At 51.0% G+C, this 18,133-nt stretch overlaps 2 protein-coding genes across 16 annotated transcripts in view; one reads left to right on the plus strand and one right to left on the minus strand.

Moving 5' to 3' along the window:
* The first annotated feature begins 4,395 nt into the window (after positions 1 to 4,395).
* Positions 4,396 to 14,363, plus strand: CERS2 (ceramide synthase 2). 3 transcript variants are annotated; one of them, XM_081487738.1, is made up of 11 exons: positions 4,396 to 4,578; positions 10,471 to 10,644; positions 11,066 to 11,183; positions 11,366 to 11,484; positions 11,714 to 11,771; positions 11,882 to 11,932; positions 12,174 to 12,266; positions 12,447 to 12,575; positions 12,787 to 12,893; positions 13,025 to 13,178; positions 13,361 to 14,363. In XM_081487738.1, exons 2-11 carry the CDS (start codon positions 10,472 to 10,474, stop codon positions 13,499 to 13,501), a joined length of 1,143 nt encoding a protein of 380 aa, XP_081343864.1. In that variant the 5' UTR covers positions 4,396 to 4,578; position 10,471; the 3' UTR covers positions 13,502 to 14,363. The 3 variants fall into 3 exon arrangements, with proteins under 3 accessions (XP_081343864.1, XP_081343866.1, XP_081343863.1); XM_081487740.1 differs by lacking the exon at positions 4,396 to 4,578 and adding an exon at positions 5,435 to 5,989; XM_081487737.1 differs by lacking the exon at positions 4,396 to 4,578 and adding an exon at positions 5,435 to 5,531.
* Positions 14,364 to 14,639: 276 nt separating this feature from the next.
* SETDB1 (SET domain bifurcated histone lysine methyltransferase 1) overlaps positions 14,640 to 18,133 on the minus strand; it is a 29,078-nt gene continuing 25,584 nt past the window's right edge. For 10 of the 13 annotated variants that reach the window (XM_081487731.1, XM_081487728.1, XM_081487726.1 and 7 more), the window contains 6 exons: positions 17,322 to 17,350; positions 17,075 to 17,207; positions 16,252 to 16,417; positions 15,681 to 15,892; positions 15,336 to 15,424; positions 14,640 to 15,160 (listed from right to left, as the gene is read on the minus strand). In XM_081487731.1, the coding sequence (XP_081343857.1) occupies positions 15,043 to 15,160; positions 15,336 to 15,424; positions 15,681 to 15,892; positions 16,252 to 16,417; positions 17,075 to 17,207; positions 17,322 to 17,350 (747 nt within the window). In that variant the 3' untranslated portion in view covers positions 14,640 to 15,042. The remainder of the gene's footprint in view (positions 15,161 to 15,335; positions 15,425 to 15,680; positions 15,893 to 16,251; positions 16,418 to 17,074; positions 17,208 to 17,321; positions 17,351 to 18,133) is intronic. The other 3 variants (XR_014053065.1, XR_014053064.1, XR_014053063.1) reach the window with 1 other exon arrangement.

Here is an 18,133-nt window from a genome sequence, read left to right on the forward strand (position 1 = left end):
ACCTGGGAATAGGCTTCCTGGGGGGATTAAATGAAGTAATATGCATGACGGCATTTGAGACAGAAAAATGCCCTGTAGGGCAGTGGAGTAGTTAAGACTCCACGCTTCCATTTCAGGGGGCATGGTTCAGTCTCTGGTCAGGGAACTAAGATCCAGCATGCTGCAGGGTGGCCAAAAAAAATTACCCAGATCCTGATTTATACCAATAGGTCATTCTATGGGATTACATCTAAAATAATAAACAATATTCTAAGACGTGCCTTATAATTTAAGGTTGCCAGATTTAGTAAATATAACAATAATTTGTTAGTACTGAGTATGAGCCACATGTTCCGTAGGATGTGTGTGTGCGTGCTAAGTTATTTCAATTGTGTCTGACTCTTTGATACTATATGGACCGTAGCCCTCCCTGGGGATTCTCCCAAGCAAGGATATACAAGGCTAATAGGGCTTCCCAGGTGGTGCTAGTGGTAAAGAACCCACCTGCCAATTCAGGAGACATAAGAGACTGGATTTGATCCCTGGGTTGGGAAGATCTCCTGGAAGAGGGGATGGCAACCCACTCCAGTATTCTTGCCTGGAGAATTCCATGGACAGAGGAGCCTGGCGCACTACAGTCCATAGGTTCGCAAAGAGTCGGACATGACTAAAGCGACTTAGCATGCACGCACGATGCTAATAAATTATTTAGCTGAGTGTCCTATATTTTATCTGGCAGCCTGAAAAATGGGATGCAGTTTCAGCATGGTGATTAAAAGCAAAGGTTCTGAAGTCAGACTCCTTAGACTTAGAATTCTGGTCTGCTGTGTGACTGGCAACCACCTTAACATTTCTGTGTTCAGTTTCTTCCTTGTCAAAACAGAGATTAAAAAAAAAAACAACTGGTGGTAATAACAGTGTTTATATTATAAGCTATTGTGAGGATTAAAGAAATACATGTAAAAGCACTTTAGGAGACTGCTGGGTGTTGAATGGTAAACACATGTAAAATATTAACTAATTTGTAATAATGCATATGTTACAATGTTATTTTATAGTGTTAACTGTTATTAGCATCTCCCTAAGAATTCCAACCTTGACTCTCTTCTGCTGCTTCTTTCTTCCAATCCCCAATCTGGCCACAAGAGGCCATCAAAAGCCACTGCAAGAGAGCCTTGAGACCCCCCTGGTGGCCACTCGTGGTCTAGGAGGCTCTGACTCCCCTTGGTATCTGAGGGATACCAAGGGGCTCTCTTGGCCCGAGGACATGATGTTCCCTAGAAGACTCCACGGGCAGGCAGGGTCAGGGAAGAGCCTCAGGTAGACATTTACTCCAGAGGCCACACTGAGACGGATCTCAGTACACACACAGGAGAATTTTAGGCTGGGTTATAGCAGAAGAGCGGCTCCACAGCCAGGATCCCTGGGCCTTTGGCTTTCTATACCCTTCAGAATCTCTTCTGGGCATGTTCCAAGTAGGCTTAGGGGGAAATAAAGGGCAAAAGAGGGCTCTCGTTTCTCCAGTCTAAACCTCTGCAAGGTAATGCTGGCTGACCTGCAAGGCTGAATACTGAATTTGGAGGAGGCAGAAGAGTAGTCCTGGTTGCCTAGCATTATGAGGAGGTGTGTGATGCGTTTACAGATGTCTCTCTGAAACTGGTGGAAGCTTTACTCCTTTTGTCCCTGGGTTTTGTTTTGTTCAACTCCAAGGTCAGATTGAGGCCCTTTTCAGATTTACTAAAACACCCTCTAGGGCTTCTCTGGCGGCTCATCGGTAAAGAATCCTCCTACAATGCAGGAGCTGCAGGAGACGCAGGTTTGATCCCTGGGTCAGGAAGATCCCCTGGAGAAGGATTTGGCAACCCACTCCAGTATCCTTGCCTGGAGAATTCCATGGACAGAGGAGCCTGGTGGGCTACAGTGCATGGGGTCGCAAATGAGTTGGACAAGACTTAGCGACTGAACAACAACAAATTACCCTCCATACCCATGCTCTAAATCTTACAATTTCAGAGTTGGAGAAGATCTTAGGGATGACCTGACCTACCACCCTCTTGTTACTGACTCAAGGAGACTGAGTGACTTCCAAGGGCCATGGTGTTGGAACCAGAATCCAGGTCTCCTAACTTCTCAGTGTTTTCCTCATCACTCAGATGAGAAGGTCGACTGAAAAAAAAAAGACATAATGTAAAAGTAGAGAATTATGTTTTATTTGGTGAACAATACTGGGAACTTAAGCCTGGAATGCAGCCTCTCAAATAGCTCTGAGGCACCACTCTGAAGAGGTAAGGGAGGAGCCAGGATATATAGGAATTTTGTAACAAAAACCAGGTAGTCAGAATATCAAAAGATTACTGTTTATTAAGGAAAACAAGACATGTCAAGTTAATGAATGTAGCAGTTTTTTATGTAAGGAAAGATGCAAAAGTCTGGCTAGCTGAAACCATTCCTTTGATATGTATTTCAGCTATCTGGGGCCAGTATCCTGTGTTTTCCCATCCTGAGTTTCCTCAGGGCGCACCATTGTAGGAGTGACTGCAGTGGCTGATAGCTTAATGGAGGGCATCCTTTTTCCGTTTTGAGTTCTCTCAGGACTCATCGTCCTGGCAGCTATAATATGATGGCTTGATGGCTGCAATATCCTTCCTTTACTGATATGGTAGGCAACATTTTTTCATTCAGAAGGGCATGGCTGACTTGGGGTCTCCTCTTAGGAGGACAAGCAGCAAGTAACATACAGAGCCATAGCTGTTGACTCATGAAAACTTGTTCAGCTTTAGGTCCATATTGCTTTTCTGCACTCTACATGTGTTTCAGAATACACAGAAATTCCTCCTGGCTATTTCTTCTCTTGTTATAAAACTTTTTCTCCCCAGAATTCCTTGCATCTTAATCCCTCTGCTCATGTTTTAGCCAAGCTCTACTCTTTTATCCAGAGTGTTGTGTGTTACACAAGCAAGCCTGACCTGGGAAGACCAAGACCCATTTCCACAACTAGAGTCCACATCTTTGCCTGCTCCAGACACCTAAACCCCAGGCCAAAGGCCTATTTGTGTCCTCTGCCTCCGGACACCTCAGCAGCCCATACAGAGGAAGTGAGTCACTGCAAGGCGGGCAGCTTGGGGCACTGTGGGCGTGGCCATGCCAGGCCTGGGCGGTGGGGGATGGGTCAGAGTGATCAAGATCTCCTGGTCCAAACTAGGCAGAGAGAGAGAGTGAGTTTCTAAACTGGTTGTGCTCAGTTGCTCAGTCATGTCCAACTCTTTTGAGACCCCATGGACTGTAGCCCGTCAGGCTTCTCTTCCATGGAATTTTCCAGGCAAGAATACTGAAGTGGGCTGCCATTTCCTACTCCAGGAGATCTTCCTGACCCAGGGATTGAACCTGTGTCTCCTACATTGGCAGGTGGATTCTTTACCACTGAGCCACCAGGGAAGCCCCTTCTAAACAGGCAGCATCATTCTAATGCTGCCTGAGGCCCAGTTTCCCTTTCTCCATCCATCTTCTCCTTTGTCTCCTGGGGGAGGGGTATACCCTCTTATCTTTACTTTTCAGGCCTGTCTATTCAGCTTCAGCCCCAAACTTCCCCTCCCACTGCTATCTTAAAGTTAACTGGTCTTCAGTGCTCTGAGGAATCATTTATAAAGTCTGGTGAGGACCTTGGGGAAGTCTAGGAAAATTGCATGAGAAAAGGGTTCAGAAACTAAAGGAGGAGAGCCAAGTAAGACAGATCTGGGGAGGGGGTAGAGAGGTACCCAAAGTTTAGCTGGGGCCCAAAGAGGAGACACTGGAACCCTACTGGAAAAGGGAATCTGGGGAGGGCACTCGAGAAAGGTGGGGGGAACTTTGGAATTGGAGGGGCTGGTGGAGGGGGTGGGTGGGTTGTAGCAAAGGTGTAGAAAGGTTATGACTTGCAAATAAAGGAGTTTACCCTTTGGCAAAGGAATTAAAGGCTGGAGGGATTGCTGGGAACTGGAAAATCAGGCGAATCTGGGGCTAAAAAAGGCTAGAGACTCCCCTGGGTACTGGTTCAGTGGTGAGGGGCCAGCGGGTGGGCCAACAAGTCTCATTTTCCCAGTGTTGGCCTGGGCTGGGGGGCCCACTGCAAAAGCAAAGGAAACGTCGGAAATCAGACAGCTTCTGCCTCTCTACCTCTCCAGATGGTGTCTTCAGTGAGGACCAAGCTCTCAAACTGGATGAGTGAGAAATCACATTCTTTCCTAAGAGAACTGTCAAAACACCTGAACTTGACTAGATAAACCCTGAAACAAGCTGCCTTCAGAGGTTCTAACTGTGACAGTATAAAAACACCAACACTTCATTAAGGTAGAAAATGGTTACCTCTGCTAGGCGGGCCCTCTCTCTAAACAAACCCTCAAACACATCTTAGTTACACTCTGTCCTCCTTAGGAATCAAGGCCAGTTTTCTAGGATAAATATGTTACATCTTCCTGAAACATCAATTTTACCAGTCTAGGGGAAAAACATTTTAAAATATGAATTTGAACACGGATAAGCAGTGGTCTAAATTGAAAACTCAAATACGTTTTACACAGCAAAAGTTGGGGACTGGCTCCTTCTGAGTCTGCCGGCAGCAGGGTATGTGTGCCACTGGGGGATAGATTTTACAGCACTGGTGTGGAAACGGTGGGGATTTTAAGGCCGGGCTGTGGTGGGGGACGCCCTAGGGGTCCCAGCCGAATCTCGAGGGCCTGCTGCCCGGGTCGGTCCTGGAGAGGTGCTGGGCCTCGGCGCGCGGCCCTTGGGAAGGACCCGCAGGGGCTGCGCGGGCCGGGACCGGGGCGCCCTTCTCCCTCCGCTGCCCAGTGGGGCTGGAGGTGGGAAGTGTGGCCATCGGTCGGGCCACTGAGAGAACTGGGGGCCGCACCCGTCCAGAGGGCAAGGGCCGCAGTTGGGGGCTGCCGGGGTGATGCAGGGGCACGACCGTTCCGCGCCCCGAGCCCCTCTCGGGTTTGTCCCGGGGTCCTCGGAGCGCGCCCCTAACCGAGAGACCAGAGGCTGGAAGACCCCACACTGCCTCCCTCATCTGGGGCTTCTCCTCTCCACCCCGGTGCAGCGCCTGCAGTAGGGCTCCGCCGCCGGCCGGGTGCAGCGAGGGCTCGACTCCCTAGGTTCCACCACCCGCCCCCGGCCGGGGAGTGGGCGGTGGCAGGCAGCGGGGGCTGGGCGCGGCTACCCCGCGCGGAGGCCCGGGCCCCGCCGCCCGCCCGCCCTCCTGCCCTCCTGCCCTCCTCTCCCCTTCCGTCGCCGGGCCGTAGGCCCACGCCCAGTCTCCCGGCTCCTGTGTTGCTCGCGGCCTTTCTTTCCCGGGCTGGCTGGGCTCGCTCTCGGCTCGGCTGGGCTCGGCGGGCGGCAGGCGGCGGGAGGAGGAGGAAGGAGGGAGGGAGCGGGCAGGCGGGCGGGCGGAAGGGGGAGGAGAGGAGCGAGCGGAGCCAGTCCGGAGGGGGCCCGGAGCTCGGACGAGGGGAGAGACGGAGCAGCGGCTCCCGGCCGGGCCAGCTCCGCGACGCCGCCGCCGCCGCCGCCGCCGAGTGAGTCGGAACCCGCGCCCGGGAGTCCGCGGCGCCGCGCGCAGGGGTGGGGCGGCACGGGGCGCGGAAAAGTTGGGAGAACTGCGGAGGCCGCGAGGACGCGGCTCGGCGGACAGGGCCTGGCGCGTCCGGGAGCGGGCCCTGGAGGAGAGCGGGGCGCGAGCGCACACCCTCGGGCGGCCGGGCGCGGGGCGCCGCCGCTAGCTCGGGGGCCTCTGCCCGGCGCGCTCATGGCGGCGGGCCTGGCGGAGGGCGGGCCGGAGCTCCTCGCGGGAGCGGCCGGGCCCCCAGCGCCGCCCGAGGGCAGGCTGGCCAGGCGCCCGGGCGTCCTCGAGCGCGCGGCCCCGAGCCTGGAGGAGTCCTCCTGGGCAACAGGTCGGAGCTGGGAGTTGGGGACGCGGGGCTGCCCACGGACGGCCGAACCCCCGGCGCCCTTTTGTTGGGGAGGAGAAAGTCCGGTGAGCACTTGCACGGGAGCCCCGTGCCTGGCAGAGAGCCCGCGGCGCGGCCTCTGGCTGGGGGATCTCGTGGCTAGAGTGAGAGGAGAGTGAAGGGTCTTGCTTTTTCTAATCGGTTCACTGTGCCCACTCCGGGAGGGAGGTCGGAGCGTCCATGTGCTTAACGGGAAACAGGAAGGAGTGGCTCAGAGTGCCTGCCCCTGGCCCCCGCCCCGTGGCTAAGGCTCTTATACCGTTATGGGGTGTGTGGGGCAGGGGTAGGGGGAGCTACTGGTGAAACTGGTTTTTTGGGCCTCACCTTGCTAATTTCTGGCCCAGAGGCTCTCTGGCAAGTAGGTTAATTGCATGTGTGTGGTTTTAATCTTTGGCCTGAGTTTAGAGGTTCATTTCCTAAGGTAGACTCTTAGTGTCAAAATCTGATCCTTCACCTGAGTTGCCAGGTACAGGAGATAGGGGGTTCTGAGGATCCTGAGTAATGGAGTGAGCCCCCCTTTCCGGAGAAGTGAATCAGGAAAGGCCTTCAACAGGCAGTCACTCCCACATCTGTGTTAGCGGAGGTTGCAGTCCCATAGCAGAGTCTAGGTGGCTGGGCCTAATGTGGGTGGCTGACTGGGCTTGTGATGGGGCTCCTAAGGGTAAGGACTTGTCTGCAGCCTCCTCCCTCAGGGCCTGACCCTAATCATACAGTGACCTGCAGAAACCCTGTTCTGAAGAGAGAGAATTCCTTGTCTTCCTTGGTACCCCACAATCCACTCCCTTCACTGGGGCCTCTGGCCAGCTTTTCCCCCTGGGAGGTAGGGCCTCCACTTCCCCTGTCACTGGCCACAGGCTGGCGGATCCTTCACTGTGCCTTTAGCACGGTCCCCCCTCCCATCCCCATCTACTTCTTGAACTTGCCAGTTATTCCCTCCCCCTGGGGGCTGTAGCCTCATGCAATCTTTGGCTGTGTTGGTGCTGAAGAAAAACTAAAATTTTGAGACCTCTACTTCAACCTGGAGAGATGACACACCCCTTCTTGGCTTCATCCATTGCTCAAAGCTTTCTAGTTTGTGACCTGATGTAGCTGCCTGAAAAAGTTTTCAACAAGGTGGACTATTCAGGTCCTCTTCCACTTCTTTTTTGTAGTCCCTCAGGCTCCAGTGAAAGCTGGGAGCCTCTGGGATCCTGTCTTTGTCACTCTCTCTTCCCTTACTGATCGTATTGTATCTTCTTCAATTATTTCTCCAAACTCTGAGAGCCGTTGGGACTGTTACCACGTTGAGGCTGTGAGATCTCTTCCTCATAGCCTCAAACTTCTGCCCTCCTAGCAGACTGGGTCTACAAGTCCCTTTGGGGACTGTCTGCCCCTTTTCATCTGTCTATGAGAGTCTGGGATGGGTCAGTCAGAGTTGGAGCGAAAGGTAGCAGCTGGGTGGAGCTCTGTTCAAGTTCCTGGTAATCCAATGCCCATGAAATCCCTGCTCAGCTGGCCATTCTCCAGCCTGTGCCTCATAAAGTGGTGTCTGTGTCTCTGAGGCAGGTGTATTTGTGCGTGAGAGAGACAGAGACACATACACACACACACACCCTATTGTCTCTTCACGTGTGTGGGGGCACAAATTGTTTGAGTGGGAAAATACCTAGAGGTGTGATTTTCTCCACCAGGAAGTTAAGGAATGTGACCCAGAAAAGCAAGGTTGTCTCCCTATCACGAAGGCACATCCCCTTTTCTTGACCCACCTTTTTATCTGTGGGACCCACTGCTTGGCTTGCTGTGCCAGGGACTCCGCTGGGAGTGGACGTGTTGGTTCTGTGGGGATGTGTAAGTGTAGCCAGCGGGCCTGGCCCGGGAGCCCCTGTTATCTTCCCTTCCCCCTCACATGGAGTCCGAAGTCCTGACCCTGCTGAATCTGGTGCCTCTTCCTGCTGGGCTAGGCCCCATGGGGTGAGGGGCAGGGTTGAGGCCACCGCTCCTCTGCTAATGGAAGTGCTGGGCAGTACGGGAGAGCTGTGGTCACAGAAAGCCTGAAACCCGGGTGTGAGAGACCCCCCACTCAGAACTCCCGACACATCACACTCTCTGCTCAAACCATCTTCTGCTCTTCCTGCTTGGAGCAGGCAGGGGCCAGGTGCTACCTTGTCCTGGGATTGAGATAGTTGCACTGTCCAGGCACTTGCCCTGGACCCCTCTCTGACTTTGTGCCTGCTTCTTCAGCTCCTCACCTTCTTTGTAGGCATGAGGCATTCCTGGGCCCCCAGGAGTCACGGAGAGGGACTCTACTCTTAGCCTCCAGGATCCCAGCCAGCCCTCTGAATCTTTAATCCTCAAAATATCTGTGACAAAAGAAACTTCCCTGGCGGTTTCCACTGACCAGGGTAGGAATGGGCCCAATGTCTAGGCCCGACAGTACCCTTGGCTTTAATCCTCAATGGAGGACAAATTGGCCTCCAAGGGACTAGCAGTCCGGTGACTGAGTCAGGTCTGTTTCTTCACCTCCAATCAGACTAAGCAAAGAAGGTGGCAAGAAGAGTCAGAGGTGTGCCACCACATGTAGGCTTTCTGCTTTGTCCCTTCTCTGCTAAATTTTCTACAACTTCTCTCAAAGAAAAAAGTGTGTCTGTGTGCACTGTCGTGTGGGGAGAGTTCTACTGTGATAACTGTGTTTAGTTTTGTTCAGTTCCAAAGCCTTCCATCTCTTTAACTAATTAAATATTTATTCTGGCCAAGGTGGAGGGGGAAGGGGCTGTGTCCTCAGGAGCTGAGGCCTGGAATGTGTGTGTGTGTGTACGTGTGTACATACGTGTGCTGTTGGGGGCGGGTGGAGCTGAAACTCCTTCACTGTCAGGGCTGCCCTCTGCTTTCATCTGAAAGAGCAGTGACCAGGAGTGGGGACAAGAGGGTAAAGTCCTTGAGCTGAAATACTGACCCGTGACAGGCTGAGAGGGATTTCGCAAGTGCTTCTGTGGTGGGTGGGGGCGGAGCTGTTGGAGGAGCAGCCCAGCTCAGCTGTGATATGATCAGCCTTCAGCGAGGCACCAGTTGGTCTCCAGTTCACAGCAGACAACAATCTCCCAACTCTCTTTCCTCTGCAGCTGGCAGGGGACCACCTTCCTTCTGTGTCAGCTTTTAGTCTCAAGGCCAGCCTGGAGACCGCCCACCTGGCCTCCCTCCTGGGAGGATGAGGGCTTGGTAGCCTGGAAGCTTTGCCCTTGTCATCCTACTGGGTTCACTGTTGAGTCCTAGGACTGCCAGTTGTTGTGTGGACCAGCATCGCTGATTCTACAGGATCATCTTGCTGCTTCTCTCAGCTCCAAGCAGCTGCTGTCCCCGCGTGAGCCTCAGATCGTACCCTCCTTCGTTCGGGTATCCAAGTGATCACCATCACCCTGTAGATCCTTTTTCTTTCCGTGGATGGAAACGAGGGAGGGAGGTGGTACAAAGCAGCAGCTCTTTCCTGAGCACTGAGGGTATTTGTGATGGGTGTTCCCTGAACAGACTAGTATTTCATTTTCTAGAGGAGCCTTAATACAAAATAGCTCCTAATTCTACCAAATGTCTTAGTCTGCTGTCTCGACTCTATCCTCCAACCCCTGACTCCCTGCAACCTTGTCTTCATTTTGTTTCTGAGAATAGGCGTCCCATAGAGTTCTTCTGCCTTATGTTTGGGAATGGATGGCTTGGGCATGGGCTATTAATCTTGTGTGCGATATTTTGATGTCCGTTGATTGTCCTGGAGCTCAGCACTATTTGGGGGCATAATTTTGGTTTACTGTGGCCTCTTAATTTTCCCTAGGACCTGCTGCCCCATTGGGTTATAGGGAAGGGGGAGGAAGGTCTTGCCCCAGCCCTGCAATCCTTTCTTGGGCTCCCCTGGCAAGGAAGCTTCCAGTTATGGGTTGATTTGGGAGCTGTGGTGGTTCGATGGTAAAGAATCTGCCTGCAATGCAGGAGACCTGGATTTGATCCCTGCATCTGGAAGATCCCTTGGAGAAGGGATTGGCTACCCACTCCTGTATTCTTACCTGGGGAGTTCCATGGACAGAGAAACCTGGCGGGCTACAGTCCATAAAGTTACAAAGAGTCGGATATGACTGAGCGACTAACACTTGGCAGTGCTAGGAAGAGGTTGGAGGGTGGGGGGAAGGGAGGATGACTCTAACTTTACTAAAGATTTTTGGCCACGGCTTCTAGGGCTAGGTCCTGTCTAGTTTCCATGTGAGAATAGCAAAATGATGGGGAGACCCCAAGGTTCTTGAGTCTAGGGAATCAGGACTTCCAAAGGATGTTAGCATCACCTTTGGTTGATATGAAGAGTAATTGTTAGAACTGGAAAACCACTATATTACAGATGGGCACACTGATTTGTCCACATGGCCAAGACCAGAACACAGGGCTTGAGTCTTTGCCCCTGCTCTTTTTGTTACACTGTGAAAACTGTCATCTGTCTCTTTTTGCACTGCTGCCTGCTTTGATGCCCTCTACTTCTCCCTTCCTCACTCAGGATGCTCCAGACCTTATGTGACTACTTCTGGTGGGAACGGCTGTGGCTCCCTGTGAACTTAACCTGGGCTGATCTAGAAGACCGAGATGGACGTGTCTACGCCAAAGCCTCCGACCTCTATATCACACTACCCCTGGCCTTGCTCTTCCTCATCATTCGATACTTCTTTGAGCTGTGAGCATACCAACCTACCCCCATGCCTTCCCTGGCTCCCAGCCAGTTTCTTGTACTTCAAGTTTGTCTCTTGCTGTTAATTGGTCCTGCACACTGGTGTTCTCACCACCCAGGTCCCTGCCTACTATGTGCCCCCCACTAAAGACAGCATTGTCTTTCTGAGGGCTCAGCACCCCCAGGCCCATTCCTTCAATGGTTATTTGTTCTTGCCCTCCACCCGCCTGGTGGCTAGTGAACACAGGCAGCTTTGTCAGCTATGGGCAGCCCAAGGCAGCCAGAGAGGGGGTTGCTGGGAAACTGAGGCCCAGGATAAAGTTGCCTGAGCTTGCAGTATTCCCCTCCAGGCCCCCTAGTTTAGGGGCTACCAGGCTTGCCTGCTTCAAGAAAGTCAAGACACCCCTCACTCCTATCCCTTCCCCAGTTATGTGGCTACACCACTGGCTGCCCTCCTGAATGTCAAAGAGAAAACCCGACTGCGAGCACCTTCCAACCCCATTTTGGAGCATTTCTACATGACCAGTGGCAAGCAGCCCAAACAGGTATGAGCTGCAGACCCTGTTCTGGGAGTTACTGAGTCCTGGTAGGAGTGAGGAGGAGATGGAGTGAAGAGATGGGAAGGTATCTCCCCTTCCCTTCAGACAGGGATGACTTGGGTCATTACTGGCAGAGGGGCGGGGAGGGCAGGTGAAGCTGAACATAATGGGCTTCTCACTCCACCCAGGCAGACGTAGAGCTTCTGTCACGGCAGAGCGGGCTCTCTGGCCGCCAGGTAGAGCGCTGGTTCCGCCGCCGTCGCAACCAGGACCGGCCCAGTCTCCTCAAGAAGTTCCGAGAGGCAAGGTAGGGGAAGTTGAGGCAAGAGAAACTGGGTGGCAGAGGAAGGTCTGACGTGTTTTGCTGGGAGGGGTGGGCCACAGCTGTACGTGGAGAGATTATTCCCAGGTGAGGAGGGACATTTGGTTGACTATATCCTTGAGAGGGTATCTCAGGGAAGGGACTTGGGGGTTGGTTGGAGGTCTGTGCCATTCTTCCATTCCACTCTCCTAACCATTTCTGCTTCCTCTTACAGCTGGAGATTCACATTTTACCTGATTGCTTTCATTGCCGGCACGGCTGTCATTGTAGACGTGAGTGGGGATTACTGGGGTGGGGGCGGGGGAGTAGGTTCTCTGGCAAGGTGGGGTGAGGCCCAGAATTTAGGTGCCTCCTCCTTTAACCTCTCACCATCTCTCTGCAGAAACCCTGGTTCTATGATCTGAGGAAAGTTTGGGAGGGATATCCCATACAGGTACGTGATGGGTCCTGATTCCTTATATGGGGTAATTAATCCTTATGTGGGGTGAGAGTCAGTGTAGGATAGAATTAGGACATACACATCCTTGTGGAGTTGATCTCAGACACGTGGCAGAAGGGACTGCTGTCATGGTGCTAAACTTAATCTTAGGTGCAAGGAGGGCTGGGTTTGGAGAGGTGAGACCATTGGGTCCAGTGGCTCTGGGGTCTCTTAACCTTCCTCTTTTCTCTCTCAGAGCATCATCCCTTCCCAGTATTGGTACTACATGATTGAACTGTCTTTCTATTGGTCCTTGCTCTTCAGCATTGCTTCTGATGTCAAGCGAAAGGTGGGTCATGGGGCTGTGCCATTGAGTAGGAGCCAAAATGAAGCCTGGTATGAACCCCCTCCTCTTTGACTTCTGGGTGCTTTGGATGGAGTTGTGGGTTAAGTGCAATTAAAGACGAGGGGGAAGAACGGAAGCTAGGGAACAGGAAACAGTCCTCTGGAGGCTGCATCTTTTCTACAGGATTTCAAGGAGCAGATCATCCATCACGTGGCCACCATCATCCTCATTAGTTTCTCCTGGTTTGCCAATTACGTCCGAGCAGGGACTCTTATCATGGCTCTGCATGACTCTTCTGACTACCTGCTAGAGGTCAGGCTTCCTGGGCATTTCTTCAAGCCTAGAGACCCTGGTGCAGGTTCTTCTGTCCCTCTATCCTCTTTTGGAGATAGTGGTGGGTGGGGGTGGATGTTCCTGGGACCAAGGAGGTGGGGGCACAGAGCCAGTGTGGTAAGTGGGACGTATGTATGAATGTATATGGGAGTCAGGAGCCCATGATGATAGGTGGGGGCTATCCACACAGTCAGCCAAGATGTTTAACTATGCGGGATGGAAAAACACCTGCAACAACATCTTCATCGTCTTCGCCATTGTCTTCATCATCACCCGGCTGGTCATCCTGCCCTTCTGGTGAGTAGGATGCCAGACTATAGACTCCTGTTTGAAGAAATCAGGAGTCTTCTCCTTGGCCCCATTTGTCTATCCTCAGTCTTGACTCCCTCCTTTCTGTGTTAACAGTTCTTGTCTCTCTCCATCCCAAGGATCCTGCACTGCACGCTGGTGTACCCACTGGATCTCTATCCCGCCTTCTTTGGCTATTACTTCTTCAATTTCATGATGGGAGTGCTACAGCTGCTGCATATCTTCTGGGCCTACCTCATTTTGCGCATGGCCCACAAGTTCATAACTGGAAAGGTGATGGTTCTGTCCCCATTCTGTAGGCCCTACTACCCTCAACTCTAGGAACGGCCCAAATTCGTTCCCTCCCATATCAGCAACCCTCTAAAACCTACTGTGGGGCCCTGGGTATAGCTGGAAAAAGCCCACCGAGAGAGGCAGTCCTTAGGGGTTTGTAACCCTGCTCATCCCTTTCACAGGTAGTAGAAGATGAACGCAGTGACCGGGAAGAAACAGAGAGCTCAGAGGGGGAGGAGGTTGCCGCTGGGGGAGGAGCAAAGAACCGGCCCCTGGCCAATGGCCACCCCATCCTCAACAACAACCATCGTAAGAATGACTGAACCATTGTCCCTGCTGCCCCTCAGATTAACGTATAAAGCCAAGGAAATACCCTCCCCTCCCCACAGGGTCACTTTAAGCTCTGGGGAGAAGGAGAAAGCTGGAGGAGCGTGTTCTTCTCTGTGCCCCCACCCCCTGCTTGTGTCACCCAGTTGCCTTTAAACCAAATTCTAATCAGCCTATCTCCAGGAATGGGGAGGTTGATTATATCCTTTGTTGGGGGAGGGGGGTTGGTCTTATTTTCCAAGTTGTCCTTTCTATTGATTTTGAGACCTTTCCTCAGTTCTGGGGGTGGGGGTTATAATTCACATTCCTTACTCTTCAGAATCTGGCCCTGTCTGCCTGCCTTTGACTCCCTGACGTCCAGAGCCAGGGTCGTGCCTTACTGTCCCACCTGTGGGCCTCATTCTGCCAAAGTTGGACCAAGGCTCACCTTTCTAATCTCCCTAACTTGGACCAGAAACCAAAGCTGAGCTGACTTTTAACTTTTTCCCTTCTAAGATCCAAATGAACTGAGTGTAGGCGGGTGCACGTGACCCTTATCCTACCTCTGCCAAAAAGTGGGGGCCACAATGGACTGCTCAGACAGTCTTCTGTTACTTCTCTGCCAGCTGTCCCTGTAGTCACAGGTCCAAGATCTTACTGCCTCCTTTCTCTGGCCTCTTTCCCTAGGCTAGCTGGTTTGGAGTAGAATGGCAACTAGTTCTAATTTTTATTTATTAAACATTTGGGGTTTGGGTTTTAAAAGCCTGAATTACAGCTAGCACCTGGCATTTCAGCAGAGGGACCACTTCAGACCAAAATGTACTGTTAATGGTTTTTTTTTTAATTAAAATATATTAAAGATGAAGTAAAACATGGCAACAAGTGTTTGAGACTCTTAAGAACTGAGAAGAGAAAAAAAAAAAAAAAAAAAAAGAACTGAGAAGAGTGATCAACTAAATAAACTAAGGTAGTCTTCCTCATGCCTTCCTCATGGTTATGTAACATTAAAAAAAAATCACATGGCAAATAAGAAAAAGCAAAAGTAGAGAAAGGTCAGGATTAATGACAGCTGCCTGTTGGGAAGGATGGGGGAAAAACTCATTTCTCATTAAGACCTAGAATTGGGAGCTGAGGGAAAGAAATCAAATCACAATCTTAGTTTTAACATCTTGTTAAAAGACTTTCAAGAAACAATACAAACCAGGGATAGTAAAATACACAGCCCTCATTCTAGGAATAAAGTCTGTTAGAAGAATGAACACTTGAACAAATGTAGGATGGGATGGGTGAGCCACAGGAGGACTGAAGGGATGTCAGGCCCAGGTTAGAGTGGTAAGCTCTCCCACCCCCAGTGCCTCAGGAGGCCGGGGAGGGGCCCTGCCTGCTAGCACCACAATGGAAGGGGTCTCCTGATCCAGAACCCCCATTTCTATCTACTAGAAGCTGGGGAGTAGCTAGACGAGAAACTTGGGAGTCAGAATTCAACAGTCAGGACGACCCAGTTCCTGAGGAAAGGGCAGTTCAGGAAGGTTCAGAAGGTTAGGAGGAAGGCTGTCCTCTAAAGAAGACGCCCTCTGCATTCAATGGCCCCGCAGCAGCAAAGCAGCTCCTTGCCTTCCACGCTGCCCACCTCATAGTTGTAGTCCCAGGTAAGCTCTGTGCCAGCCCGGATTCTCCTAAATAGGAAGAGGAGGAAGGGGTGTGGTCAAACAGCATAAACCCAGGCCTGCGATGACTGAATGTGCAGGGGGAGCTGGATCACAGATGGAAGACATGCCCTTTGAATGTCCTGGCCCCTCCCCAACCTGGGCTTTTCCCACCCACCCATCCCCTTTCCTGATTCCCTCTTACTTGCTGGCAAAGAAGGCCACCCATGGGAAGCGGAGATCATGAGTATCCACGAAGACATTCTGGACAAACAGGTTGGGGCTGCAACTGTGCTGTAGGTTTAAGTACAGATTCACTTACAAACCAAGGAAACAGAATCTGGTTTTGTGGGGTGAGTGAGAGCTGGATGAAAACAATACCGTTTGATCCTCCCATGGCAACAGAAGTTTTGAAAGCCACCTCTTTTAAGATCCTTTGCGATCAACAATTTATGAGAAAAGGTGGGTTTATGTAGGTGTATTTAAAAGAACTAGAAATGTGAGGGCTAGGGGATAACCAGCACACACAGGTGAGGGAAAAGGGTCTCACATTGAGGTAGCGGCCCAGGTTGCCTTCAAGCTTGGCATCAATGATGTAGCAAGACTCCTCCCCATCGTAGAACTGGCGTGTGTTCTTACGAACGGGTGCACTCTCCCCCTTTTCCACGGATGCCATGTTGGTTGATTTAATGGCAATCCCATGGGTTGATTTCAAAGCAAAACCCCGGGTTGATTTTACTGCCACTTGGCGCTTCATTGGACCTGGAGAAGGAGAAGAATGGGGCTAGATCCACTCTACCTCATGACTGGACCTTCTACTTTCTTTTTTTTCTGCTTCCATTTTTATCCCACCCAGTGCAGCTCAGGAATACCAATAAGCTGGGGCTCTGAGGCAAAGGCCCAAGGTGGCAGTTTTTTTCAAGCAGGATTAGATCTGCTGGATACAGGAGCAGAGGGAAAATAATAGGGAACTGGAAAGAAGAGAGGGAGGGGATATGTCACACATTATTAACAGGTTAGCTGGGAGTCAGGGAGTCTTCCCAGGGATGCTTCAATTCTTAGGATCTGAATTTCCCCCTTACTGGTTCCTTCCTACTACCCCACAAATTCTTCCAGACTACCAGACATGTTCTTCTTGTCCTCAAAGTCATCCCCTTCAGAGCCAGAGGAGATGGTCTGGATATCATCACTGTCCACGGCTGTGGCTGAAGTCTGGCCAGCAATGGGCTTCCGGCTGGTCCCACTTTCCCCCTCACTTTCTGTGCTGCTGGACAGGGTCAGGATATCCTGAGGAAGCAGAAGGGTGAAAAGAAGGAATAAGAGTAAATGGAGAGGGACTTCCCTGGTGGTCCAGTGGCTGGGATTCCACACTCCTAGCAGAGGATGCCTGGCGTGGATCCCTGGTCAGGGAACTGGATCCCACAAGCTGCAACTAAAAAAGATTCTCCATGCTGCCAGGAAGATGGACGATCCCGTATGCAGCAACTGGGACCTGGTGAAGCCAAAAATATACATGTATAAAAAAACCGAGGGAGACTTCCCTGGTGGTCCAGGGGCTAGGACTCTGTGCTCCCAACACAGGGGGCCCAAGTTTGATCCCTGGTCAAGGAACTAGATCCCACATGCCACAACTAAGACCCAGTACAGCCAAATAAATAAATAGAAATTAATGTTTAAAAAAAAAACAAAACAACCGAGTAAATGGAAAGGGCCCCTTGGAGTGCCTGCTTTTAGGTACAGTTAGGCAGGAAGGGGTTGAGACTACAGCGAGATTAGATGCTGGATGAAGGAAAATGAGGCAGGAAATTGAGACTAGAGAAACAAGAAAATATCCAACAGTAATAATGGTGACAGACTTGATGACATGAAAAGAATGTTCCTTTACTCACACTCTAGAGTAAAACAGGAGGCTGGGTAAGGTACAGCTTGAGAAAGGTCACTTACATCAGGGTTTAACTGAGCAGAGGCCATGAGTCGTCGGCTCTGATGCATACTAGTCTTACTTGGTGGGCGGCGAAGTCCTTCAGGCTTCACGGGAGAAGGATTATAACCATAATTTCGAGAGCTTTCAGTAACTCTGATGGGAGAGGAAGACATGAGAGGGGTCAGGTTTACTGGCTGTTACTTAGGCTGCTTTTGTAGGCTCGAGAGAAGGAAGATTTGGAAACAGGTAAAAAAGCGAGGCACTTACATCGATAACCTGTTTCGGTCATCAGGGTCCTGGAAAACAGAGCAAGTAAACGGCTGAATGTTTCCATGGTTCTAGATAATATATCCAACAACTGTAGGCTTCACCTCAGATGACCTCTAAAGACATCAGCCAGAGAGAGGTACACTATCTAAAGTGGGGTGTGTGTGGAGAAATTACTCTCCAGCTTGAGAATAACGATCATTTTCATCAGGAAGCTCCACTGGGAGGGGTCTTTAACCCTTCCCAATAATAGGGCATTACAAAATGCGCATGGAGAACACCATGGGCAGAATATTCCAAGGACAAGGGACTGTTCACCACCTGTAATGTGGTAAGTTTCAACATCATTAAAAATACGTTAAGATCAATTCTTGTTTTTCTACCATAATGAAAGCAATGATGTAGATAAATTGAGGTAGCAGTTTTAAAAAATTATTTTTAAATCCTCTGTTTTGGAATGAATAAGGTACTTTCCCCACAGCAGGTTGATTTTAAAATAATTTGGTTCTTTAAACAAACATGGGGTCACAAGAATCAGACATGACTTGGCAACTATACCACCACAGAAATGTATTAGGGGGAGGATTAATCAGGTTTGCCATAGAAATCCATCAAATAAATCATCTGCATGTGAAGGCTCATGGTGAGGGAATTCCTTGGCAGTCTATCCTCTGGTTAGAACTCTGCACTTCCACTGCAGGGGACACAAGTTCGATCCCTGGTCAAGGAACTAAGATCCCCAAGCCGTGTCGCATGGTCAAAAACAATAACAAAAGCACTCATGGTCTCGTGGTGAGATTGCATTAAGTTTG

This window comes from Giraffa tippelskirchi, chromosome 5, assembly GCF_054371585.1.
Source record: "Giraffa tippelskirchi isolate mGirTip1 chromosome 5, T2T-mGirTip1v1.2.pri, whole genome shotgun sequence".
Taxonomy (NCBI): Eukaryota; Metazoa; Chordata; class Mammalia; order Artiodactyla; family Giraffidae; genus Giraffa; species Giraffa tippelskirchi.